This window comes from Lampetra planeri, chromosome 5, assembly GCF_965212315.1.
Source record: "Lampetra planeri chromosome 5, kcLamPlan1.2.h2, whole genome shotgun sequence".
Classification (NCBI taxonomy): domain Eukaryota; kingdom Metazoa; phylum Chordata; class Hyperoartia; order Petromyzontiformes; family Petromyzontidae; genus Lampetra; species Lampetra planeri.
The window spans coordinates 22767029-22793536 of record NC_136111.1 but is presented as its reverse complement, the minus strand read 5'-3'; the positions used below and the strand labels follow the sequence as shown (position 1 = coordinate 22793536).

Sequence of the window (26508 nt, the reverse complement as noted above, 5' to 3'; positions counted from 1 at the left end):
TGTATTCCTTTTCACGCAGTGTTATTGACGAATGAGGCGAGTGATGCGAACGAAGCGGTACACAAATGCCGCATTACGATCAGACGTACATTGTCCGCTAGTGCTAGTGCCTTACGTCGATAAAAACCTACTGAGAGGCAGCCTAGCCGACCAGCGGTCGGTATGGGGTGAGGGGGCCCTGCTGATGAGGGCTCCTGGGGGTCCGTGGTGGTGGCGGGTGGAACGCGAGGGCATCATCCCTCGTCGCAAGGCGCGAGGGATGATGGGCGGAATGTGACATTGCTCTTTTACAGCCCGAGGCGAAACGCGTGGCGGCTGCGTTTTGTGTATCCAAAAAAATCACAGTAGAGACGCGACGAGGGGGGGAAGTCGCGTCGAGAGCGAAGCGTTTTCAGCCCTGCAAATGCTTCCCGCTTCACGCGCCTGATGATGAGCAAACACGTCCCACGTGACTTCGAGCGCGCGTTAATGTTGAGGCACCTGCGTGTGCGCGCGTACATCCCACGTGGTATAGATAGTTCATTATTAGTTAATTACGTTGATTTACGTTCATTTGATTAGTATTCAGGCACGCGTTGAGTGATTATCAGGCACGTAATTGGCATCTGAAGGGAGGTAAATCGACATTTCAGTCAAGAGTCCAGACGCATGAAAGTGACTCAATTCAAGGATCCATTGTGTATTTATATTACTTTCTCCACATTACCATAAATGCTACATATTATTAAATATATTTGCACAACCCTCAATCCACTGCTGGATGACGATATCACTCGCAGTTGATGTCATCGGTGGCCGGGAATCGAACCCAGGTTGCCGCGTTCATTACACAGCGCGCTAACCACTGCGCCACCACTCCACTTTCATTTGGCCTATGCACTGCTGGATGCACGTCTCCCCAAGCGTCCTTCATCTCTCAGGATCTGCGATTTGCAACGAACCAGAGCACCTGAACCACAACATGTCCCGGATTTATTTATACCGCGCGAACCACAGCGTCTTGCCACCAATCTAAACACGGAGTTTGTTTTGGGCGAGCTTTGTGAAGCTCCCCGGTACGTGGAGCGAAACGTCGGGACATCACGGCCAAGCAGCCGCGCGACGCAACCCCGACTCACACGCGCACACGCGTCAGCGTGCGGAGCGTGCGGACTTACTGCCGTGTGACTGCTGCTGCTGCTGCCTGCAGGATGCACCCACGAGGGTGGAGGGGTGGTGTGAACAGGGGGGTGGTGGGGGGTGAACTGGGGGGGGGTGAACTGGGGGGGGGGGGTGAACTGGGGGGGGGGGTGAACTGGGGGGGGGGTGAACTGGGGGGGGTGAACTGGGGGGGGGGGGGGCTCGGGCTCTGAGGGCTCCACCGACGTCCTCCCCGAGCCCCGCGCCGCTACAGCAGCAGCAGCAGCGCCCTCCAGCGGCGGCGCCCCCGCCGAGCCACGCGGGGAGAGAGAGGAGTCGGGGGAGGAGGGGGGGGGTGATGGGGGGGGTGATGGGGGGGGTGATGGGGGGGGTGATGGGGGGGGGAGCTTCCCCGGCTGGGAGCAGCAGCGCGCACTCCGCAACACAAACAGCCGCTCGTGGCTGCTGCTGATGCTGCTGGTTGCTGTTGCTGCTGCTGGTTGCTGCTGCTTGCTGCTGCTTGCTGCTGCTGGTGGTGCTGGTGGTGGCGGTTGTTGCTGCTGCTAGTGGTGTTGCTGCTGGTGGTGCTGCTGCTGGTGGCGGTGGTGTTGCTGGTGGTGCTGGTGGTGCTGGTGGTTGCTGCTGCTAGTGGTGTTGCTGGTGGTGCTGCTGCTGGTGGTGGTGGTGTTGCTGGTGGTGCTGGTGGTGGCGGTTGTTGCTGCTGCTAGTGGTGTTGCTGCTGGTGGTGCTGCTGCTGGTGGCGGTGGTGTTGCTGGTGGTGCTACTGGTGGTGGTTGCTGGTGGTGGTGCTGCTGGTGGTTGTTGCTACCTCCTCTGCCGCTTTCGCTTCCTCCACAATTCCCCAAGTGGTGGTGGGACTGTGCGAGCTAAGCACGAGGGGTTTGCAATCATCTCGAGCCATTATGCTGCTCTGGACATCCACACCGGGGGCGGATGTCTGAGGGGCTGTTGCCTGGCTTGGCACGGACTCTGCTCGACACGACATTAGGTGCTTAATTCTTACATTTTATTTTCCTGTATGCAGTTGTTGGCGTGGTATGATGACCTATTCGAACAATGTGGTAATACCATGGTTATACAACTGCTACTACGCACACCTCTGGTTAGGATGTGTTGTCGTTAGCGACTGCCGAGCGAGTCCGTGGAGCAGCAGCAGCAGTTTCACAAAGGTAGCCAGCAGCGCTGTGCGCGCGCGTGTGTGTGTGTACGTGTGCGGATGTGTCAGTGCGTATGTCTGCGTGTGTCTTTGCAATAAGGATCGGAGCTGCCCAGGACTGTGTCGGCTCCTCCAAGTCTCGCAACGGGAGCTCTGCGCCTCTCCACGCTGCCGTCACGAACCTCCCAGGCCATGGCGTTCCACTGCACGGGACGCTGTGCCTTAGTTATTCTGTGCAGCATACAGCTGGTGAGTGGCCGAGTGAGCGAGCTAGTGAGTATGTAGGTTGGTGGCTGAGTGGGTGAGCGAGCGGATGAGCGAGTGGCTGAATGGGTAGTGGAACGAGCCACCGAGTGGCTGAGATGAGTGAGTGCGAGGGCAAGCGAGTGATGAGGTGAGTGAGTGAGCGGCCGAGTGAGTGGGGTGAGTGACTCACACCCACAGCGATGCTACTTTGCGCTAAAGCTGACCTTGCTTCGAGGACACCGTCGCCGTGACGCCGACTCGCCGCTGCGCCACGGGTGAGTCGCGACACGAACCGAGATGTCGACCCGACGCCCGTGCGATGCGTGCCAGCTCGGAGCGCGGTGCGCGCCTCGTGCGCGGCTGCGCGGGGCGGCGCTTTCCACGCCGAGGAAGTCGGCGGCCGCGCTCGCGGTGAGCGCGTGAGCGCGTGCGGTGAGCACTCGGCGCACGGCTCTGGCCTCGCGGCGCGTGCGGGAAGACTCCTGACTCGCACGCTCGCACCCAGCGTGGTCGCAGCTCGCAGCGGGGTGGAGCGGGGGGGGGCACAGCTGGCGTTTGTGGAAGTGTCGGCTCTCCGAGATATCCGCGCGGTACTCCCGGTCAGCATTGCCAATCGATCTTTGTTCGACGCGCATCGATTTCGCGATGGAACGACGGCGGGGGGGGGGGGGGGGGTCCGCGCGCAAAGTCATCCGCGCGACTTTCGTCGAGTTTTACCCACACGCGCGACTATTGGTAAGTGGCTCGAGATGAGCCAATAGAGACGGACAACTTGCAGAAGTGCCTTGTTGCTGTGTTTCTTGGCGCTTCGCATTCGGTCCGTTCATTAGAGCGTTTCCACAGAGACGTGATTGGCGATATGCCCACGTGGATGTGATTTGTAATCGTGGCATCGCGGTTCGTTTCGACCCGAGGGTTGTTGATGCGATGTCATTGAGTTGTTGATTTTATGTCTTTAAAAAAAATCGTTGTCAATGAATTAATTCGTGAAACGAACGGAACGTATCACCGATGAAGCCTAATTCGAGCGGCAGGAAACGAGCTAGATTAGACGGCGCTCTTGACATAGCTCCGCTGTTGTTTAGCCTGGTTAGTTTTAAGTAAGTGACCACTAAGGCTTGCAGGTGTTGTAGGCATGGAGCTGGCGAGGAGTGGCCAGAGGATGGCAATCACTACTATCCAGGCTCAACCCTGCTTTGCTTCCGAGATCTAACAAGGCATATTCCGAGTGATTTGGTCAATGCATGCAGTATACACACTAGACAGCATACATTATATATACTAGGCAGCATACAGTATACACTAGGCAGCATACAGTATACAATTGTAACAATTACCGTGTGCAGTTTAGAGTGTATGGTGGCAATAGGAAGAGTCAATAATGACGTCGTACACGGGACGTGCCTCCGCCTGTTGGTGCTGTGGGGTGGTGTGGGTTGTGTGTGTGGTGTGTGTGGTGTGGGTGGTGTGTGTGGTGTGGGTGTTGTGGGTCCTGTGGAGTCGTGTGGGTCCTGTGGGGTCGTGTGTGGTGTGTGTGGTGTGTGAGTGTGGTGTGTGTGGTGTGGGTCCTGTGGGGTCGTGTGGGTGGTGTGGGTCGTGTGGGTGGTGTGTGTGGTGTGGGTCGTGTGGGTGGTGTGTGTGGGTGGTGTGGGTGGTGTGGGGTCTGTGTGTGTGGTGTGGGTCGTGTGTGTGGTGTGTGTGGTGTGGGTGGTGTGGGTGGTGTGGGTTCTGTGTGTGTGGTGTGTGTGGTGTGGGTGGTGTGGGTGGTGTGGGTTCTGTGTATGTGGTGTGTGTGGTATGTGTGGTGTGGGTCCTGTGGGGTCGTGTGGGTGGTGTGTGTGGTGTGGGTCGTGTGTGTGGTGTGTGTGGTGTGTGTGGTGTGGGTTCTGTATGTGCTGTGGGTTCGGTGGGTGAGGCGCAACTTGAGCAATGAGTGTAAACCTACAAACAAATCCCACTTGGGGGGGAGGAGGAGGACAACAGAGACCTGTGACCCTCCAGTGTCTGGGATACTTAGGGGGTCGATAGCTCCTGGATGTAAGGACAGAAGTAGATGATCATCATCTGAGCTGTGGGGAGGCTGTAAAGTGGCGGGTCATGAGAGCATCACTCACGCGCGTCGCCTCCATTGTCCCCGCTGTGGGAAGCGCCCACGCCGTGGTTTGTCGCGAGAGTAGCGAGCGTGCCACGGGGGTCCTGTCGCGGTGTTTGGCACAGTGCGCTTGCCATCCAGAGGTCACCGGCTCGACTTTAATCGCGGCGAGGGAAAGCGATGGGGGCAAACTCCTTCCATCGCGCGCCCCCGTGCAGGGGAATAAATGGATGCACACAGTTCGACTGTGATCGGGCCGAGCCGCGTGTGTTGTGGTGGGCTAAAGTGTGGCCGCTGCTCCCATGTATTCGATGGCATCTGGCAAGCGTGAAAGAGGAGGTCAAATGCCTTCGAGTGGCTGGTTGAGTCTCTTTCCGCCAGCAGTGGCATAATCCTCCACCTTCTACTGGATACAGATGTCCGCGTGGGATGAATGCATTTCATACCCTACGAGTTACTACTACACGTGTGTGTGTGCGCGGGTCCTGGGAATCCCTTAGGTCGACTCAGCCTTAAACGAGTACCTGGTGTGATGTGTAGATATCGCGCCAGGGCGTGGTGCTAGCCACCCAACGGGTGTTTGCGCGCTACAGCACTTGCCCCAACAGTCTGTTAAGGCTATACGGGGTATCTTTGTCTTTCTCTTGTCTGTGGCACAAACGTCGTTTGTGCTGCGTTACTTGCGTGTGCAGCCGTGGCAGCTGTGGGTCAGTGCGCCCGACTCGCAATGAGAGAGACTACGAGTTACAATGTTGGTGGAGGGGTTAACTCAACCCATCAGCCCATGCGGGGGAGGGGGTGGGGGTTGATAAAATTAGGACCACTTTGTTGAAAGTCAATAGCAGTTTTTGTTGTTGGGAGACTGCCCTCCGCCCAGGGGTAGCTCGTTCGTCGCTTTGTTGCAAGAGGTAAACGGTTCGAACCTCGTGGCCATCATGGTTAATACTGTGGGGGAATTCGCTGTAAATATAAACGCCGCTTTCTTCACAGTGGATAATAAATATCCCGTGATGTCATTCGCAAGGCCATTGTGTGTCAGAGCCATGGTCCAAACTTGAAAAAATATATTACCCGCAAATCACTCAATTGAAATTCTAAATTGGTTTAATACGAAGGCTTTCGCGACCAATATCATCCATAACACAGGTCTTCTGGGTTCGATAGCGTAAATATATAACTAAAAATATATATAGCATTCGTCACCCCAATTACTGTGAAACCTTGGCAGGACCCTCCTGAAAGAGAGTCTTGAGACTCAGTGAGGCGGTCCCGGGTTAACAAGTATGATGATAATAATTGAAGTGTGAAATTGTCATTGGGGTCGCCGATGGTAGCTGAGCGCTGACCCCTTTCCCCTGCGAGTAGGGAGTGAACTTGGCTAAACAGGGCTCTGTTGTCATCAGCAACCACCCCGCAACTCTCTCCCTCTCTCTCCATCTCACTCCTCGTCTCCACGACTCCCGGTTCTCGAGCCCCGACTCGTCTCACTGCTGATTGCCCCACGAACATTGACGAGGTGAGCTGCAATGTTTCTGAGCACCTCTAACAGTGTAGAGGTAGGCAGTGGTATGTGCAGTATGTTGAACATCTTTCGCACCGTACGTAGCCAACCGTGCTGACCAGAGGTGCGGGGGAAGGACAACAAACTAAACACAAAAAGCAGTTATCAAGAAATTAGTTTAGAATGTCCATTTAAAAGTGCATAGCTCCAGTGGCTTCTCGATATGGAAAGAAAGAACGTTCCAGACGGCCGCGGAAGCGATGGCGAGCCCAAAGGCCGCTGCTGCGCGGGTGACCCGAGTTCGCGTGATGGTTTATGTTCCTAGACGGGATCTTCTCTGGTTCTGGTTCCATCGAGCGCAAACACACGCCGAGTCAGAATCGCGAGTCACTTTTGCTCCTTGACAATAGACTACCGAATGTTGATTTTGAAAAGGCCGCCGCTGAGACGGGGAGGACATGCGGGATATTTGCTGCGGTGGCGTCGGCATTTGCTATTTTTCAATTGCGCACGTTTTCTGGATCACGCATACGGCGTTATTCGAATCGGCTCATCTAAAAGCTGCGTGTCTGCATGTAAATATCTTTCATCCGCTTGGATTATGTAAAGGTAAAGGATTAAGTGAAGGCACACGCGCAGCCCTGCAATCGCTCGATCTCGCCACCTGCTGGAGGAAATGTCTCCACTAGAGGGATCTCTCTATCCCTTAAAGAGGCTATTTGGCCTACTCCTCCTCGCTGGCAAAACGTCTTGGAAGAGGTGGGGGGGATACCTGCACTTTACCCCACGACACGCGACCTGTCGATTGACAAACGGTGGTGAACTCGTTAATAACCGCCGTGTGGACAGAGGCAGAGACGAATGAATCAAGACACTTGCGACGACAGATGGAATTGAACCGGCGGCATCTGAATTGCAAGTCCGGTGCGCTGACCGTTACACCACAGCAGCGTCCCTAAGTCGGATGAGCGCGTTTCGAGTGCGTTCAATGTTGTCGCTTGCGCGCACGCACACACGCACGCGCACGCACACGCGCACGCACACACGCACGCGCACGCACACACGCACACGTGTTTGACCACGTGCAGAGGGGAATTGCTCCCGCGGAATGGAAGTGTAGCGTAAGCGACTCGGCCGACTCGGCCGAGGTCTCATGCTAAACTAAAACGAAACCATGTTTTATTTTACCAGGTAAGGCCCGTTGAGCCGTGTATATCGTTTTCAGAAGCGACTTGGACTACCACAAAAAATAGCGCAACGAAGTGGCTTATCACGTGGAAATTGATAGCAGCCAAATACTCTAAACCCATTTTGATAATTATAAATGCGGAGGGGAAAACCGGAGGGCCCGGTGAGAGAGACACGCAACTCCAAATATACAGCCGACGTCAACATCGGAATAGAATCCACGTCCTCCTGCATACCAGGCGAGCGAATAAACATCTCGCCACCGCGACGCCCAGCGAGCTGGTAAAGCCGACACGTCCATATATGCCAGATGCCCCCTCTGGGTGGTAGCTTGCGAGTCAGGGTCTTTCCCGCGCAACTTGGAAGAGGGCACCCATAGCAGCAACAGCAGCAGGAGACAGGGGGGGGATGGGGGTCGATTGTCAGTCGGGTGTTGGGGCCCGGCCGGTGGAGTGGGATGAGGGCTGTGGGAGGAGGTTGCGGCTTGGGAAGCTGTCGGTGATGTGGAGTACAGATCCGACGTTAAGGGATATTGCGACAAGTGACTGATGTACCCTGCATCCCATGGTCCGGCAACGCAAGAGACAAATGATGTCCCGGATGATATTCTTTGTTCTTTTGTTCTTTCGGTAAAGTCACGTAGATAGAAAGTAATAAAATAATTATGAAATAATAATGATGTCCGGGATTCTCTGATTTCTAAGAGACATTTGTCACTGAAGAAACGAAGGAGGCAACACAACCTACAGCCTGCAAATGAAAGCGTAACAATTGGTTGCATGTTGTGCTAACCCTCAACAGAGGATGCCCTCATGACTTCTAAGCCGTCGAGGATCTGGATGTTGATATGCGACCTTACGGGGACATAATTTATATTTGTACAACTCGCTCATGGGAGCCTCTACCACCACCATGTGTGCAACTGTTTGAAGCTGCGGCTTGAACACGATCAATGCTCTTCTCGATGTGAACAGAAAAGGGGCGATTGTCTCATAGTCCCCCCCCTCGCTCGCTCCGGACCACTCTTGTGCAAAACAAACCCTCGCACGCCCTGCCAGGCCCTCACCACACACAGCGAGAGCCGTGGCGTCGGAGTCCAGAGCTGCGTCGCCTTCTGCTCGCATGGGCAGTTTACGCTCACCAATTGGAGCCCTCATTGCTGTGAATTTGCATCATCATGGCCCTCATTAGTCGAGATATATCGACTGCTGAATGAAGATAGACCCCCCCCCCTCCCCAAGCCGTCTCGATCTCTCACGGTCTCATAATGCAACATAAATCCCTACATGGCTCCTGCACACGAGCTGAACTCAACGCTCCATCTCCCCGGGCGGACGCCTCCTCCAGGGAGCGTTCACTCGCCTGGCTGCCACTCCGTCAGGAGGCCTCGACCTGCCGGCCGTCATCTCTGCTGGGCCACGGCGTGGCCTGGCCCCGAGACGGCTTACCCTCTGCTGTCGGTCAACGCCACGTGAATATTCGCGACGTCCTCGACATTCGGCGAATCGGATCCCACGGCAGCTTCAGCGCGAGCCGCTAGCGAAGCCCCCCCCCCTGCGGGGGCTGCCCGCGTGGCCCGCTCAGCGCGACTGGACTCCCCCCTCGCTCCGCTACGAGGGGCCCGGGGCGTACCGAGGCGCAGCGGTGGGGGGGGGGGGGGGTGCGACTCGCCGTGCAGGTGCTCCGAGCCAGCTGCACGGCCACGCGCATAAAGCGCGCGGCGCGGGTGACAAACAGCTCCGTATTTGATGGGATCATGCCGGCGGGGCCCGCGCGCCCTTAAATTATTGGCGCTACGCTAATATGATCCCGTTCTTGACATTAACATTTGTGTCGCGTGCCTCGCCTCGTCACTTTCCTGATGCGACGGGCGCGTGAGATCTGCGCACCCACTCACAGCCACCACCGCCACCACCACGGAGGGATACAGCTCGCTACAATCCCTCTAAACAGACGGGCTCACGAACCCACTTGTTCCACTGCCTTTTGTCCTGGCCGACACCTCGCGGCAGCCCGGCGTGTTGTGTCGGGGCTCGCAGCTCAGAGCTGCGAGCCCCGGGGAGCGCCGCTCCGCGTGGCGTGGCCGAGCGCGCGACTCCTGCGTGGTGAAGCGCGTTTGGACAACCCCCGACGACCGACAGCGTTGCGTACGAGAGCCCTCATCCAGCCGCAGATCGACACAACGGGGCCAATTGTCACACGATGGGCGCGCGGTTGTTGTGGGTTCACCGCTCGCTGGGCTGTGGCGGCGCACGAGCTGCAACCGGGAGGCCCCGGGGCAGATAAACGCCTCCGCAGGAAGGGAGCATTGCTCCGCGCAGAATCACCCCTCCCATTGTGCGGTTATTTACGACTTCGTGACTTTTAACCCCGTGTTCTATGGGACGTTATTTTACCTCCTAATCCCCTCGCTTCCCGCTAAAGCCCCCGCCCCTCGACTGCACCTCCTCCTCCAAACTGAGCTCCCCTAATCCCTGCTCCAATAGCTTGGGTCCCCGCAGTGGCGCGCGGTGATTGATGGCTGAGAGGGGTGAGGGGGGGGGGCCGCTGTGGCGCTGCGTGCCGAGTCGAGGGAGGGAGCCGCCTGGAGCCGGGGGGAGCCGGCGCGCTGCGTGCCGAGTCGAGGGGGGGAGCCGCAGGGAGCCGAGTCCGTGATCGTCGCGTCGTCTGCGAGCTGTGATCGTAGGGGGCCGCCGTTCGCGCACGGATTACCGCTGCCGTTATAACCCGTCAAAGGGTTCTAAAAGTTTGCTGGTTTATATATGGTCCGTCCCCTGCAGTGGGTATTAACTTCAAGTGTACGCTTTGGAGAATGTATGCGATAAGAGTTTAGGGAAGCGATGTTTGATTCATTTCCCAGTTGCTTCAAAAGCCCCCTGCCGCGCGCGTCTGTTGGAGACGCACCTTGAAGGTTCCTCGCCTCTGCTTGTACCGTCACAGCAACAGGAAGACGCTCACCTTTGTGCCATTTATCTCTCTCGTCCTCCTGTGACTGGCAGTTGGAATGGTGTTTACTTCATTATCCGTGGGGTTTTATTTGAGCGCATTTAATAGTTGAAGGCTAATGAAGCTGCGAGCAAGAAACGACTGTTCAGCTTCACAAAACTGTTGGCGACAAAGCTATTTGTGTTTTATTTGTGTAAAAACCAAGGCCGTTTTTTATATAAAGGCTCATATTCCGAAGTCAATAATTTGGAATATATTTAAGCGCACAGCCATTAAACTGCCACCTTGAATGTTTTGTAGTTGAGAAATAAAAAAAAAATACTTGCAGAGCACCGCTCTCACCCGTGCCATTATTATTGCCTGCAGCCAGCACACATTTAACGTTTTGTCATTGTGCACACTAATGACGAGCTTACAATCGCGTGCTCAATTAAATTGATAAAAAAAAATCTCTCTCCCTCCTTGATGCTTTGGCGGTGATGGCCCGCAGTCACGTGTCCCTGCAGCAGTCACGTGACACGCCACGAAGCTCGTGCCGCACGTCACAGAAGTGGCGTCCACGCGGTCCTTGCTCGCGCCACGTTCCGTGGCCACTGAACTCCCCCCCAGGTCGCCGTGGACGAGCGGCGATGCCGTCCCCCGACGTAGGCGCTGGGTTGTTGCCACGCCCCAGGAGGCTCCCTCCGAAGGCTATCCACTGGAGGATGAGGGGCCTCCCTCACGGCGGGTAAACTCATTGGCAATCGTTTGACACCATACTTCACCGCGCTGGTCAGTGCAGGTTGGCGAAAGGTGCGAGGGCGGGTGCGGATTGCACGCGCCACTGATGTTAGCCGTGGCAGGCGATCAAACTCGAGATATTGGAGTGCGCTAACCACTGCACCATTGCTCCAATCATGAGAACATCACCGTTTGGAACGTTTAACCACGTGGTCATTCCCCCTTCTAGCGAGGTGTCCTACCGTCAAAGGAAGGGAACACATCTGAGAGAACATCCCTCACTGTGGAGATGAAACGATGACATACAAACGTGTGCAGGAGCCAGTTGGATTGTCGTACGGCAGGACAGACAGATGTGGGTGATGCTTGGGGAGACATTTAGCAGTGGATAAATCATGTCTGATGATGATGAAACGTTATCAACCCATCTGAGCATTACATAGCAGCAGCAGCAGCAGCAGCGTGATATGAACAGTGGCCCCGATGGATGCAACGCTACTTCAGCTCAATTACAAATCTTGGCTTTCGTCGAATTTGCCGCGAACGGGCTAATTCCTGAACGTAAATCTTGCCTCTGCAGGGCGTTTCACTTCGCCATGAAGAGATACGCGTGCATCGTTGTGGAAGTATTCAGTGTGTAATACGTATTTAAAATAAACGTTTGATGCTGACAACTGCCGCAAGAGCTTCTCTCGCGGCGTCCCGACGGAACGGAGCCCGATTCAAAGCGGGGTTCCGTGGTGGAATCCTCTTCGTTACAGGATTTGTTCCTTTGTGCCTGTCTGTGTTTTCATCACGAATGTGCGCAACCATTCTGCTTCGGGCTAACTGAACACGGCGAGGGAAAGGGGCGCTGGGATGGGGGTGGGGTGGCGGGGGGGTTGGTAATTCGCACGGCGAGCTAAACGGGTTAGAGGCAAAATTCAATATGAGAACTCAGCCCATAAGCAGTTATACGTATTACGGGTTTTTTTCTCTCTCTCATGCTGCAACGGGCAGCTCATAATGAACGGTTTGCATTTTTAGTGGGGGATAAAAGTCTATCGCATTAAAAAGTGCACCGGGTCCTGCACTTGAAAAGACGTTTTCTCTAAAAGGCGTTCGCACGTGTGGCAGCAAAATGCAATTATTACGACTAAATTAGGTATTTTTTAAATGTCATATTTAAGTAAAAAAACGTTGCCACCAAAAGTGTATGTTAAATGTGTTTCAGCGCTTTTATTTACACCACTGAGAACATTATCCCATTAGCGAGCATCTGGCAAAGAGCTCGTGTCGTTCACAGCTCTCAGTCAAAGACGCAAATCCATTTCAAACCCCAGCAGTGCATTCCTCAACGCCCGATTAATACGGATTTTTTTTTACTAACACCACCACCACCACGGCTGTACACAAAACAGCTTTTCATTATCCCAGGCAGCGACTGCGACTCGTCATCCTATACTTGGTTTTATGCCAAAGCCAAGATCAAGCCAGCTGCCGAGAGTCCTGCACGGACTCATGTCGCGTGGTTGACGACCCGCGGCTCGGGCACAAACTGCCGTCCATGGCACACCCGAGAACCCCGTTTTAACACCCGGAGAAAAGGAAGGGATTTTGCATGAGCATGCCCTCCAGACGTGACCCACTGCATTTCTGTCGTGACACGGGAATTATCCTCCAAAAGCAACAGAGCCATTGCCACGAGCAAACTCCCTTGAAAGGTCCCACAGCTCCGACGGTTATATTTTTTACATTCATACAGTTTTTTTTTTATCTGGCGCCAATTAAAAAAATTGGAATTCATCATCCTTGGATATGTTTTTTTCCAATCCTTAAAACGTGTCTTTTTATCTTTAGGTCTGCATTGATAGAAATGTTGTATCACGAGGAATCAGAAGTAAACGCGGTTGTAATTGCAACTGCCATGACATGCAGTTTGCAGGATTTAAATGGGTTCAGCTCGTGGCCCTTCGTCAGAACTCAACTTTGAAGGCCATATTGTCACTTGGCTGTAAGAAAGTTCTTGTTATAATTATCAATATTTTTCACTCCGCACTTACAAATTTAGCTGGAGCCTGAACAGTCAAATTGGTGTGATGCTGCAGTCTGACATAGCACACAATGGCTTCATTTTTAACTCGTATAGCAGCCCCCTTTTCTGTTCAACTGCGATAAAAAATAAATAAACCGCAGACCATTTCCCCCCCTCCTCCCTTACTTTTGTAAATGTACACGCAGGACACACAATACAAGGGGCACATTAGGATCAGCCGCGTAGTATCAGCAGCATGCTACTGCTTTGAAGAGATAAGATAACAAGTCACCCCGAGCCCAGGACATCAGAGACGGGGGGAAAACATCAATCGTCGCCTTATTCCGTGTCCGCAGCGCGACGGAAGGGTGTTCAGTCACTCGGAGCGCTCCCACAGGAGCCCAGCTGATGATGGGCATCCTGCCGGCGTTTTAGCGGGGGTAGGACACGGGGTGGTGCCTTGCTTTGTGCGGCACAAAGACAATATCGCCTCTATAGCCCTAACACACTGTTGGGGTAAGTGCCCATAGCGGGCACCTAATGAAGTCCGGAAAGGCACACGAGGGGGTGGGTGGCCAGCACCACGTCCGGCCGCCTTTGTCTCCCAAGTAGCGATGTATACGCACTTCACCAGCTACTCATTTGAGGCTGAGTCGACCTAGGGAAAGCCCAGGACCAGTTCAAATTATCGCCACTGCTTTGGTCGTGAATGGGAATCGAAGTTATGTTGGCTGGTATAAGAACTTTGGGTTGCTGCAAGTTGTATTTTACATCAGAAATCTATTTTGATGGTTCACTAACATAGTTTTGCTAAAAAAATGTTTAAAAGAAAATGTCCTGAGCTAACTTTTTCTGTAGGAAATGCAATGTGATTAGTATTGGTTATGTTTGTGCACTGTTTTCAATGTCTTGTGTAACGTTGTTGTTTTCGCGCCGATTTCTATTTGGCTGTGTTTGCTCTAATGTCGATTCGCTTTATTGTTGCACACAACTTATTTTTGCTTTCATCTGTTTTGCCTTTTGGCAAGTGTGACTGTGCTTGTCTCTTCACCTATAAACTGCCTAAACAAAATGAACGCGAAACTTTCCCAATTCACACCAGACCACATTTGGCGGGAGACTCGAATGAAGCCTCCCTGGCCTGGCTGCCTTGTTCCTCCCGGTCGTGCAGCAGGCTACAGGGACGCCGTTGCAAGTGACAAGCCGCCTCCTCCTCCTCCACGTTGTGCTAGCTCAGGGGCACTCGCCGCTCCGTATTTGTTGCTTATGCGGCGATTCTGTGAGGGCAGCTGCCGTGACCCCCCAGTTCATGGGGATTCCAATTGGGGGGGGGGTCCCACCCCCCCACCCTCACCCCCACCCCTACCCTCAATCTTTACATTAATACAAACTTTTCATGCATTCACGGAGAAAGGTCTAATTGTAATTGAAGACGAAAGAAACACAACACAGCACATGACCTACTTAAGGACACGTGTGTCCTTTCGAACTCTACGGGAACATTTTTTTCGCGACTTCAGCGAGCGAACGGCCACCGGCGGTCACCGTTCACTCGGGGCCGGCGAGCGACCACGCAGGGCCCCAAGGGCGATCGGGGCAGAGCCCGGAGCTGACGGGGGGGGGCCGGGGGGGCCCTCGGCACCGCCGTGTGCCAGTATCTGCGGTGGGCACAGCGACGCCCCTCGTCTGCCCCGCTAACACCACGGGCGCTCGCCGTCTGATTTATGGGCGCGTGTCAAATCTGCAACGCGATAAGCACAAAACAACAACAACATCCTGGGAGTGCGCGACATTTACCGTGGGTGTTGATGGGGGCAATCATCTGATAGCGGCGGCAAGGAAAGACGCATGGCGCGGAGCTGCGCTTTGCACACGCCGGCGTCAAGGACGTGACGAACTGGGGGCTCGCCGGCTCCACTGTTTGCGTGCCTCTGTCTCCAAAGCCTCACCCCCCCTCCCCTGCACGCTCCATATAAAATTAATCAGGCAGGCTGCCTCGCCCGATAAACCAGCTCTGCGCTAGGAAATAGCTACCTCGTTGCGATGTCGGCTGCACTGAACGATTGGGGTTGGTTTTTTCTAACATTAACTTTTTTGAGCAAGCCGAGGGTTTTCTTTGGCCAAATTACTCCGAGCCCGGAAGCGAAGCGCGGTTTTTGAGTTTGCTGCATATACGAGTGCTCGTCCACAGTACGTGTAGGGGTGATCGCCGGTGCATGCCAGGTGTTGTAGGCTTGGGGTCGCAATGCGCGCATGAAATACCTGCAGTAAAGCATGGAGCTCACTCCGCACATGAGTCAATGCATCGGGTCCATCTGTGCTTGAAATCTATGTGTGTTAAATTTCGATGCTGTTAATCCTGCATAATGCACATGCATATGTAGTACTAATCACATTCCTGAATTTCCCATAAATATGCTAAATTCCACTTGATATGCAAATTCCTTTGTCTAGGCGCCCAGCTTATATATATGCTCCAAGCTCGTGTGCTGTTTCATTCAGACTCTGTCGCCTCGACGGACCTGGTTTTCACCTGAGGACGGCTGCTTGCGTTGTGGCCGAAACGTCGTGAGAATTATTTTACTGTGTTTTATTTTTATTCTTTTATTACTTACCTTCTACGTGACTTTACCGAAAGAACCAAGAAGATCTATGTGTGTGTGGCGGGCTTTGAGTAGGCATGGGGTTTTTTCCGGCTCTTTTGTTTTTCCGCATGTGCACCGAGCGTCCATGAATAGGTCACCTGAAAAAGAGTCTTAAGACTCAACGAGAATTGTGTGTGTATTTAAAGGAAATAAATATTATTAAAACAATTGGCGTTGTCACAGTGGCTGGAAGAGCTCGGCGGGCAGGACACGCTGGTCGCCGGTCTCGATCCCCTCGGCAGGAGGACCTCGCTGGCTCTGGCAGGAGGACCTCGCTGCCTCTGGCAGTCGGCCGGCATGCGCTGGGGCCCGCACGTTCAACGTCACTTTCACGCAAAGATGATTCTCTACCATCAACAATACCCACCGTGTGCCCCCGACTTCTGCTCGATGAAGCCCTCCTGTGGGACTTGGGTCTGCAAACGAGTTGCTTGCCTTTGGGTTCTCACATTTCTCGGAAAGATGTTTCGCCTCTCGGAAATCCGAATTGACGTTCTGGGGATAGTTGTATATTTGTTTTTTTTTATTGTATGGTGTGGCTCTCCCGCTTGGGTGCTCCGAATAATCCATCCCCACTCTCACCATAATCGCATCATCTCGAGTGACTCTCCAAGCGACTCTCCAACGCAGCTGCAGCCCGCTGACTCAGTCGCCCGCAAAGATGTTTTTTTTTGTTTGTTGGAGAGGCGCCGGCAGCTGAGGAGGACCTTCATCCGGTAGTGGATTGACCATGGCTGGGGATGGAGACAGTCGCCTCCGATGAGCACGGTTGGCTACGTACTACGTGTATGTTGAACGTATTTCGCACCGCACGTAGCCGCAATCGTACATTGTGGCGGTTTTCGCTTCAGCGTTCACCAGATGACTCGTGCCCCACGCGATGAGAGACGCCAGCGAGTGGAGGTGGCTGAGGATGCTGTGAGCAGCACCACCCAGACATTCCTGGGGCAAAATCCCACGTGGGATGGTGTGGGGGGCGGGGGCCCGCTATGGGTGGCCCTGAATGCGAGAGCTCTTTGCAATGCGACCCGGCAGGAACACGCTCGCCGCAGTTTCGGCAACAGCACTCGGAGGCGAGGAGGGTTTCGCCTTGCCGTCAGTGGGTTTGCCGAGTCCTTGACACCACACTTCCACTGCGCGATTTGTTGACGCCGGTAATGATATTCTGTCAGCGCGTTTCGCTGCGTCTGGGGATACACCGCTGTATGTTGATGCTGCGTCCAATGGTGGGTGTACCTTGGAGGAGCGGCTCGGGGAACGAATTAGGGGGCGATTCGCGGCGTCATTCATCGTCAGCAGTAACGACGGCGCTGCGATCGTGCGCCTCTCCTCGCGAGATGACAGAAGTCCGCTCTGCAGGCCCAATTTGGAGAAAATTAGTTCGGGAACGCTTACGTTAACGATAAATAATGTCAAAAGAATTCGTATTTTTAAGTCAATTTTCCCGCAAGGCTTGTGCATATCGAAATAAAAAATCCAGGCTGCATTTTTTTAAAATTACCTTTTTCACAGCCGCGGAGGATTTTAAACGGTAACCGCGCAGGTTTTTTTTTTGCGATGGACACGCCGTGGGGGAGAATGTCGTGTGGCGGTGGATTCTTAAAAGTGGCTGTAAATCACGTGATGTTTAACAATGGCGTTGGTGTCCCGGTGTAGGATGGCCAGGCCGATAGGAAGCTGGGCAGCTGGAGGGTGAGTGGTGGAGATAAACGCGGTGTACGCGCCGTGCGTCGACAGGCAGAGCCACCCACGGGCGCACCCCACAGGGTGACGGGTCCAGGTGGCAGCCATCCGTGACACGCTGGGTTTAGCTTATCCACGAAATTTTGGATTGGGGGAGGGAGATACAACAAAAATACCAACAAATCGGTTATTATTAAAGTGGTCACCATGTTTATTTTTTGACGCACGAAAGGTGTACTTTTAAACACAACATAAATGTAATGTATTAATGTTAATATGTATTATTTGTATTATAAATCCACATTATACATATATTGCCCGTTAATAATACAGTAATATAAAAAGTAATCCATTGCCATTCCGCTGATAGATGAAGACCGTCCCACGGAATGTGTTTTTTCTTCACCATACTTCACCATACTTCACCATACTTCACCATACTTCACCACGCTGAACGGTGTGGCTTGGTAAAATCGTCGCGAATCGAATTCGGGTCACTGAGCTTGTAGTGCAGAGAGTGTTGACTGGAGCGCCTCCATCAACCTCTCACCGTCCTTCGATGTGAGAACAAATCATCCAGCCAGCCAGCACCTGCCACTCTCACGAGCTCTCTAAACCGCTCCATCGCCTCCGGTAGCCGCCCTCCAGGGCGCGTCCCCTCCCTCGGCTGCCGCTCCGTGTTCACTCTCGGCCAGCGGCCACCGCCCCGCCTCGCCACGACGCCACCTGCCCAGGCCCCCGTAGCTCTCCTGAACGGTGCGAAGGTGTCCGTGACCTGCACGCGCGCTCAGATGCACGTGCTTCCCTTCTCTCCGTACCTCGGTGTAATTCCAAGCATGAGTCTTACTTTTTCAGTTTTTTTTGTTCCATTTATGTCATTAAACGCCGGGACGACGATGATATACGTCTCTCATTATGCGTGTGTTTATATAAACTGTGCGCTATACAAATTAGACGTGGGCGCGTGCACGCGCGCGTGCTGGAATAAAATACCGGATTAAAAATGAAATCCCTTTAGGGGTATAAAGGACAGAAATAATAAGACTAGCCAGATGGGCTAGAAGAAGATTTTTTAAATGTGTTTTTTTTAAGGAACCCAGGAGACAAATACAATTGGAGAAATGCAGCGCTCTTCAAAGTCAGAGCGAAATCAACACGCAGCGCTAAATGCTCAGTGCGCTCGCACCGTCCGTGGGGTGGGCCACCGTGGGGGTCACGCGGGTCGCCGCGTGGACTTTAACAAAGTGTCCTCCGGCTTTCTCAGAAGGGCGTCAGCATTCGCATCACAGCCCCCTGAAGCGTGACCCTGTTTAAAGAGGGGCAAGGGGTGGTGGTGGGGGGGAGGGGGGGGATACCAAACTCGGGGGGGGGGGGGGGTGCGTGTGGAGTGGAGTGGGGGCCACGGCACAATGTGAAATAAACGTGAAAATTTTTTTAAAAGCGAAACAGGAGGACGGACGGACGCCACCGGCTTGTGCCCACCGCGTGTTCTGCTTGGACTCCCTGCCCCTGGGCATACGAGGAGAGGTTGCAACGCCCATCGGATCGCTCGACTCACTTTGACTTCAGATGTTTAGAAGGTTGGTGGGGGACGCTGGAAGGGGCTGAGCACCTCTACTGAGAGCCCCCCCCCCACCACTCCCATAATAAGACATTCGGGGCTGTTGCAAAGGATGCCGATGCTCTTACCCAAGTCCGTAGCCATGGAGTCAACATTTCCAGGGAGTCTGGGGGTCACCCCCAGAAAATAATAATAATCTAAATTTGAAAACGAATTCCCTACCATTTCCTGCCTAAAATATAAAAAAGCACTAACACATAGGATGGACTTTTTAAATCCTTTATATTAAGTTCACTTGCTTGCTTGCTTGCGCGCTTACGACCGTGCAAATCTTTCGGTCGTTTTTTAACCCACTTCCCGTGATCCAATCGAGCTGACATTTTGCACACAGACTCGTTGTGCGTGACAATTTATTTTCGTGAAAAATTTTTTCTATAACTTTACACTTTTTAGGAAAAAAAATTATATTTAATTACCAATTGCTTAATGGTGGCAGGAAATCATCTGACCCATAGGTTGCAGCCATCTCAAGCCAGAGGACGAGAGGACTCTAGCCGCCACGCATATAAAGGATTTATAGTGAAAAACTTTGTTTTTACGGGTTAATTTTTTTCTTTTCTTTTTTATAATAATGTCTAATAGTGTATTGTATTACATTGCTGTTTTTTTCTTTTTTTACCTTTATTGTTTAATTGCATGTAATGGCAGATTCTGGATTAATAAAGTACAACCATAACCACAATCATATAAACATAAATCTATTTTATAGCAATATATTGGGGGGACATTTTGAGCATATTTGAATATTGGGGGTGGGGGATGTGTCCCCCCCCCCCATATATATAATAATTACGGCCTTGCCGCGAGCAGTCCCGCGTTACGCAACTCCTTCAGTGCGTCGGCTGAAGACGAACCGCTCCAGAAATGAGATGCGCTGCTGTAGGATTGTACAAATGACGCCACCTTCTGCCACTGCACTGCTGGACGAGGGCCTTCCCGTGCCAGCGCAGGTCACGAGGCTTTTCTCGCCCCAAATATCCATTGTCGACTCAACGCGTCGTCACGCCTCCTAAGTTTGCCGCGGTGGCGAAATGTTAACTACCTCGCCTGGTATACAGAAGTTCGTGGGTTCGATCCGGACCCCGTGCCACGGCAGATCTCTCGCCTACTTCTTCCTGTGGTTGTCCCACCTGATGACGATTGCTTGTGTTGCGATCGAAACGTCGTGATCTATTATTTTTCTACCTACGTGACTTTACGGAAAGCATCAAAGAGTATGGAGTCCTGCAGTCACGAAAAGCTTCCAATCGGGATTGTATATTTGGAGTTTGCGTGTCTCTCTTCCCGTGGGCGCGTGGATTTGTCTCCGGGTCCTCCGGGTTTTTCCCTCCACATTTAGAATCAACATCACCACTCGTTTAGAGTTTTGGCTGCTATACATTTCAACAGGACAAGCCACTTCGTTGAGCTATCATTTGTGATAACCAGCTGGCTTCTGAAAAAGAGCTATACAGCAGCGCAGTGGGCCTTGCCGAGTAAAATAATAAAAAAAAGTTGAATAGTTTAAATATGTGGAGGTGGGTACACGACGCACCTTGAATAGTAAATGGGTTCCACCTGCTTGCGGGTACTGCGTGGGAACGCGCGTGCACGAAGTCTGGTATCCACAGAGGAGACACCGACAGATGAGGCTTCCCTCCGAAAGCACCGCCGTGTCCGCTACGACACGGCAACAAAAAACATTTCATTACCACGCAGAGGCACGTGACGGAGTCACACGAGGTGGGAGACGGGGGAACTCCCTCGGCAACGGGAAAACAATTAGCTCTATTCGATTGGAAGAACATTAAAACGGGAGCGACTACTGTGGGAATACGATGTCACAAGCAAAGGCAGCACTTGGAATTATTGCTCACCGCCGGAGAGAGCGGTCAGCTTTCAAATTCACAGAGATTTTTACGGTTGTACGACTGCTGCACATTTTATTGGAGCAGAGAATATGTTCTCTCCCTCTCTCTCCTGTCCACATCTTTTACTGTTTTGTGTTGACAGCTTTCAAAAGAAATTCACATGTCCACCCCCACCAAGATGCCCCGGTGTGCATCTTTAGAAATGTTGTACGCTTTCTGTGAGACGCATAACAGGTCCTTGTTGACTGCGTAACCTTGCATCGATGACCGCGTTCATGACAACCACACTCGCTCGCGGAGGAGTTAACTCGACAAAATGTAAAATCTTCGTGTTATATTCGTTTGACTGCATCTTGTAATTATTGGTCCAAAATCACCGCTGTGGAAATGTACAAAAATATATTTTTAACATCTTCCACGTATACTTTCCCATCTGACACTCTTACCCGAATACCGTTCCACATTGTATTTCCTCTAATGCAATCAGGAAAGTATTTGCCGTGAACGCTGGAATATTGCTGTGACGTATTCCCAGTTTGTTGGCTTTAGAATAATTATCTTGGAATCACCTGCAGAAGACTCAACGGCACAACGACGTTCTTCTCAGTTGTTGTCGCTCGGCTTTCATCGTAGAGCCTTGGCTGGCATCGTCACCGTCTCTGCCCCCCCCCCCCTCTTCAGTCCCACTCAATATCCTTCCCTCAGCTCGTCCAACATCCCAAAACATTGCACAGTTTAATAACATGGACAACCTAGAAATGAAAGGATGTTTTTTTTATCTGACCAGGTAAAGGTCGACTTAGCAGGGCAGCTCTTTTTTGAGAAGCGACTTGGCCACAAATGATAGCTCAACGAAGTGGCTTATCACGATGTGGAAATGTATAGCAGCCAATACTCTAAACGCGTGATGTTGATTCTAAATGTGGAAGGAAAAGCCGGAGGACCGGGAGAAAAAGAGGTGAACGATAGCAGAATGGAATGCTTTTTGACAACTGAGTTTGAGCGTGAAAAGCAACATGGCAATCCGGTTAAATAATGAAAATGTTATTCTTTCAGTAAAGTCATGTAGATAGAATAAAAATAAAAATAAAAATAAATTTAATAAAAAATGTTAAGGGCGTACTACATATTATTTGGGTCTTTCGGTAAAGCCACGTAGATAGGTTCAAAGAAAGTAACAAAAAACTACGACGTTTCGATCGCAACACAAGCTGACTCCCTGGCGTGGCATATGCATCAAGAGCACGGCGACAGGCTATGGAACGCGCAAATAAACATTGAGTGATGCATATTCTTAGGTTTTTTCGGTAAAGTCACGTAGGTAAAACATCGAAATTAATGAAAATAAAATAAAACAAAAATCACGACGTTTCGGAGGCAACACAAGTCTCCGTCATCAGGTGGGACCGTCACAGCCGAATTAGCTGCATCAAGTGAGGCAATGATTCAAGATGTAATCCCTTATAAGCAAGTTGAAGGGGGGGATTACATCTTGAATCATTGCCTCACTTGATGCAGCTAATTCGGCTGTGACGGTCCCACCTGATGACGGAGACTTGTGTTGCCTCCGAAACGTCGTGATTTTTGTTTTATTTTATTTTATTTTCATTATTTTTGATGTTTTACCTACGTGACTTTACCGAAAAAACCTAAGAATATGAATCCTTGCAGTCACGAAAGCTTCAAATCTAGAATTGAGTGATGCAGGTTGGGAATCGCGTGGAGCGACTGCAAGGGAAAGGTGTCTAAACATTGCATAGACAACTCATTTACTGTTAAAGGGAAATAAGAGAGCGTTCACGGGACACATCGCCAGAATGGCGTGATGGCAGGATGGACAAGACTCGTGACAGAACGGCTGCGCTAGGAGAGAGGTGGCACGAGAGAGCGATGCGAGCCGCTCGTGTGCAGAAGCGAGGTGCATTTTGGGAGACTGCACGAAGGCGAGGGATGGCGTTGGCATGATGATGAATTTACAGCTTCTGGGTAAAGACCGCTCTTCGGCATGTAAGTCATGGGGGGGGGGGGTAGATTGTTTTACCATACTTCACCAGGCGGTTCTGTGGAGGTTAGCTCAGATTTGGAAGGCACAGGACTAGTTCAGGTATCACATGTTAGCTTTGGCCGGGAATCGAACTCAGGTGGCCGTGTTCATAGTGTGAGCGACTACGCCGCCACACAATGCCAGGTAGAACATTCATCAACATCACTGTCACGGCTCAACTACAAATATTGATTATTATTATTATTTTGGCACGGAGAGAAAAAATATTTATTCAGCAAAATTTAACGATAACGGAAATAATATGGCTTTGCTTGTGAAATTAAGACTTCTATCGAATTCCCGATGTAACGACTCTTTCTTTAATTGCAAGAGTTTCCCGGGTCAGCGGGCGAGATATGGGGTCACTTTTTTTGCTGCTAGGAAGTCAAGCGAGTTCATTTCACGTTTCGGGAGCGGTAATTGTTTGATGTCGCACCAGACGCCCGTGATCTTCAGCTGCTCAGCAGAAAATCCATTAAAATTCCACTCATCCCTCCCAATTGGCCATTTTGAGAATGAATAGCGGGAGCCATCTGCATACACTCGGCGAGCTCAAAAATGTCACGCCTCGACGAGAAAAAAAGTGTCCGTGGCTGCGGAGAGCGGCAGCAGACTCCTGGAGATGTCCCACGCTCTCCTCTGCACTCCGCCCGCCCGCCCGCCCGCCTGTCCGCCCGCCCGCCCGCCCGCCCGTCGTTTGACAAACGCTCAGCGTCCCAACGGTGGGGACCGACGGATCCCGCGAGCCCCGCTGACACAAAGACGCCCCCGTTTGGGGTTTTCCTCCACACCCACCCCCTCCCACCCCCTCTCCGTCGCCTTCACTTCTAATTACAAGCGGCGGCGTGGGCTGCGCACGTGCTTTGGGTTGTTACTGGGGGGCTGACGTGGAAAATGAAATCGTAAATCTGTGGAAGGTTCCCCCCCGCCCGCCCGCCCGCCACCTCCCCCGTGCAGCGGCGAGATTTGCGACCACCGCGCGCAGGAGGCGCGAGCCCTCTCGCTCTCTCGCTCCCGCGCTCCCTCGCTTGCCGATTGGCCAAATTATATTTCACATGGGCCCGAGGAAAATAAAAAAAACCCCGCTAATTGTGGCCGAAGTGAAAAAAAATCTGCGGAATAAGCAATGGCGCTGCCGGTCTGTTTCGAGTATTCCAGGAAACGGAGATTCTTTTTTAGCGTCGTGTGAATGAATCTCGCGCTGCATTTTTTTAAAATTACCGACTCGCCTCCCCAGGTGTCTCTACGCAGTTAAAGCGTTCAATTGTTTGTGTATTTTCAACATCAGCGGGATACCTGGTTGTCGTAATTGTGTTGTTGGGTTAGAAACACAGAGGTGATTGCTTCCCCCCCAGCCTTTCTTTGCTCTCTCACTGTTGCATATGCGGCTTATCTTTTATTTGATTTTTTTTCCTGAGCTGTTCAGATCCATTTGATGAAAAGCTCGATCGTTTGCAAACAGTTCAATAACCCCTTCTCGCTTCTGCCCCCCCCCCACAACAGCCACCCCACCCCCGCGGCTCCCTGATTGTCGCCTCAAGCGGAAAATGCCTCCGTTAAATAAACCCCGGAGCCAGCCAAAGCCTCGATGGATCACCGCACGGTGTTGATCCTTACACTTGAAATACGTACAGGAAGTCAATTAGTGAGTGTTTTAAGACAATGGAACCTGTGCTGCGAACAAACGGCATCTTGTGCTGAAGTTGCTCCTCGCAACAACAAAATAAACCTGGAGGCAGGGATATGAAACGCCCGCGATGCGGTTTTGTTGCAGGGGTTTTATCGGAAACGTTATCACATTCTGCCGCATGAAGCATAATTAACCCCTCCTTAATATGCACCTCTGATAAGGGCGCATTAATATTTACATCCGGACGGAGGTCTGTGAGGCACAGACGTTCGCGATGAGTAGCAGTAGGTGCAGTACTACTGTGAAAAGCCATAAATGCGAGTCTGGCCACAGTAATTTTTCAATATTTTTTGTGAGCGTAGCTTTCTTTTTTAAGTCAAGTAAAATAAAAGTTTTCATTAATTTATTTGCCGTGCATAGCTGTGTCCAGCTGACGAGTGGGAGTAGTCCCATTCCAACGCTTTTACTTTCGAATTGACACTCCTGGAACGCAACAAGAACAATGTATTCCCACTGAATCGTATTCCCTTTCGCGAACACGTTAAATGAGTTTAGTATTTTACATGAACTCTATATGTGTCTGACCAGTGAAATACACGGGGAGAACTCGCGAATACTCGAGACCTCCGCTTATCGGCGCCTCCTATCACCCAGGCGCAACGCCTGTACACCGATTTTTGCACACAGCGTTGGTGTACGGTGTTTTTTTCTGCAATATTTTGCTGTCTTTGCTTGGATTTTCTGTTTGCACTTAGTCGCATATTCACTTTAAGATGTTTTTTGTTCATGTTTTTTGTTTGTTGCGGTTGCACCCGATTCAAGAGCCGAATGGCTCACAGGGCTATACCTAATAAATGAACTTGAACTTGAACCGCGGTACTGTGGAGGCAGCGAGGGGTAAACTCCCTCCCCCTGGGCGTCGAGGGGGAAACGCATCCTGGCTCGCCATGAGCGGGCGGTAGAGCAAAGTACGGACTCCGCCTGTTCCATCTGTACGGCATAGAGTGGTACTTGAACTGGTTCTGGGCCTCCCCTAGATGAACTCAGCCACAAATGGTTACCTGGCGCGGTGTGTAAACATCGCCGCTGCTGGCCACCCACCCCTCGTGTGCCGTGCGGGCCTTTCATAGGCGCTACTCGCGAACAGCACTCGCCCTCAGCAGTCTGTGAAGGCTACACGGTGGGGGGGGGGGGGTCTTCGTCTTTACCGCCCGCCGATGGCTCGCAGGCGCTGCGCCTGGCGGCGCTGTGAGGCTCCCCGGAGGCTCAGCCGCTCGCGTCGTGGACTCAGCGCGTCGTTACCGCGCAGAGTTTCTCTCGCGGCCAAATGTGTTCATCGCGTGTCACTAGACGCGAGATTTGTGCAGCGTGACAATGGCGTATTGTTTTATTTGTAAATTGGTTTTAAAAAATTAGTTTTTTCTCCAAAATGTGCGCCCTGGGTCACGTCATGAAATTGCATTTACACCAGAAGCAATCAAAACGAGTAAATAATGGTGCATTGTGGACTGGCAACGCAAAGGCTACGCTATGGGTTCGTGTCGTAACCACGTTGATTACAAAACACTTAATGTTATTTAAATATATATATTAAAATAGCTTTATCCTGAAATATCGCATTTGGCAAGGAATCTGCTTCATGTAGCAGATTATCAGCAGCCATCGCTGCCAGTTAAAGCAAAGGCAAAATAAAAAAAGCAAAAAATACGATCCACTTCCGATACGGCTCGCGAGTCTTTCCGTCTGGCAGCTTCTGTGCACATTTCCCGAGTGCTGCCCCCATCCTCTCTTCTCATCAGCAGCAAAAACCACAGGTCAGGCCACCTCCACATTCCCAATTCCCAGGACACTCGGGCTCAAGCCCATCTATTTGAGAAGAATGATGATTCCCGATCCAAGCTCACCTCCTCCCCCGGTGCCCAATCCCCGTCACCCCTAAACAACAACAGTGTTCACATTTCTCATCTGTGGGAAGAAAGAAGGGGGGAGGGGCGGGGGGGGCACGTTAATAACGCGGCTGGGGCAACGCGCG

General features: G+C 52.1%; 1 protein-coding gene across 1 annotated transcript in view; it reads left to right on the top strand.

Annotated features, from left to right (window-relative positions):
• Positions 1–1565: 1565 nt before the first annotated feature.
• LOC144719159 (sodium/potassium-transporting ATPase subunit beta-1-interacting protein 3-like) overlaps positions 1566–26508 on the top strand; it is a 174787-nt gene continuing 149844 nt past the window's right edge. Inside the window, exons 1-2 of the mRNA XM_078595030.1 lie at positions 1566–2128; positions 2397–2545. Coding sequence (XP_078451156.1) covers positions 2074–2128; positions 2397–2545 — 204 coding nt within the window. The 5' untranslated portion in view covers positions 1566–2073. The remainder of the gene's footprint in view (positions 2129–2396; positions 2546–26508) is intronic.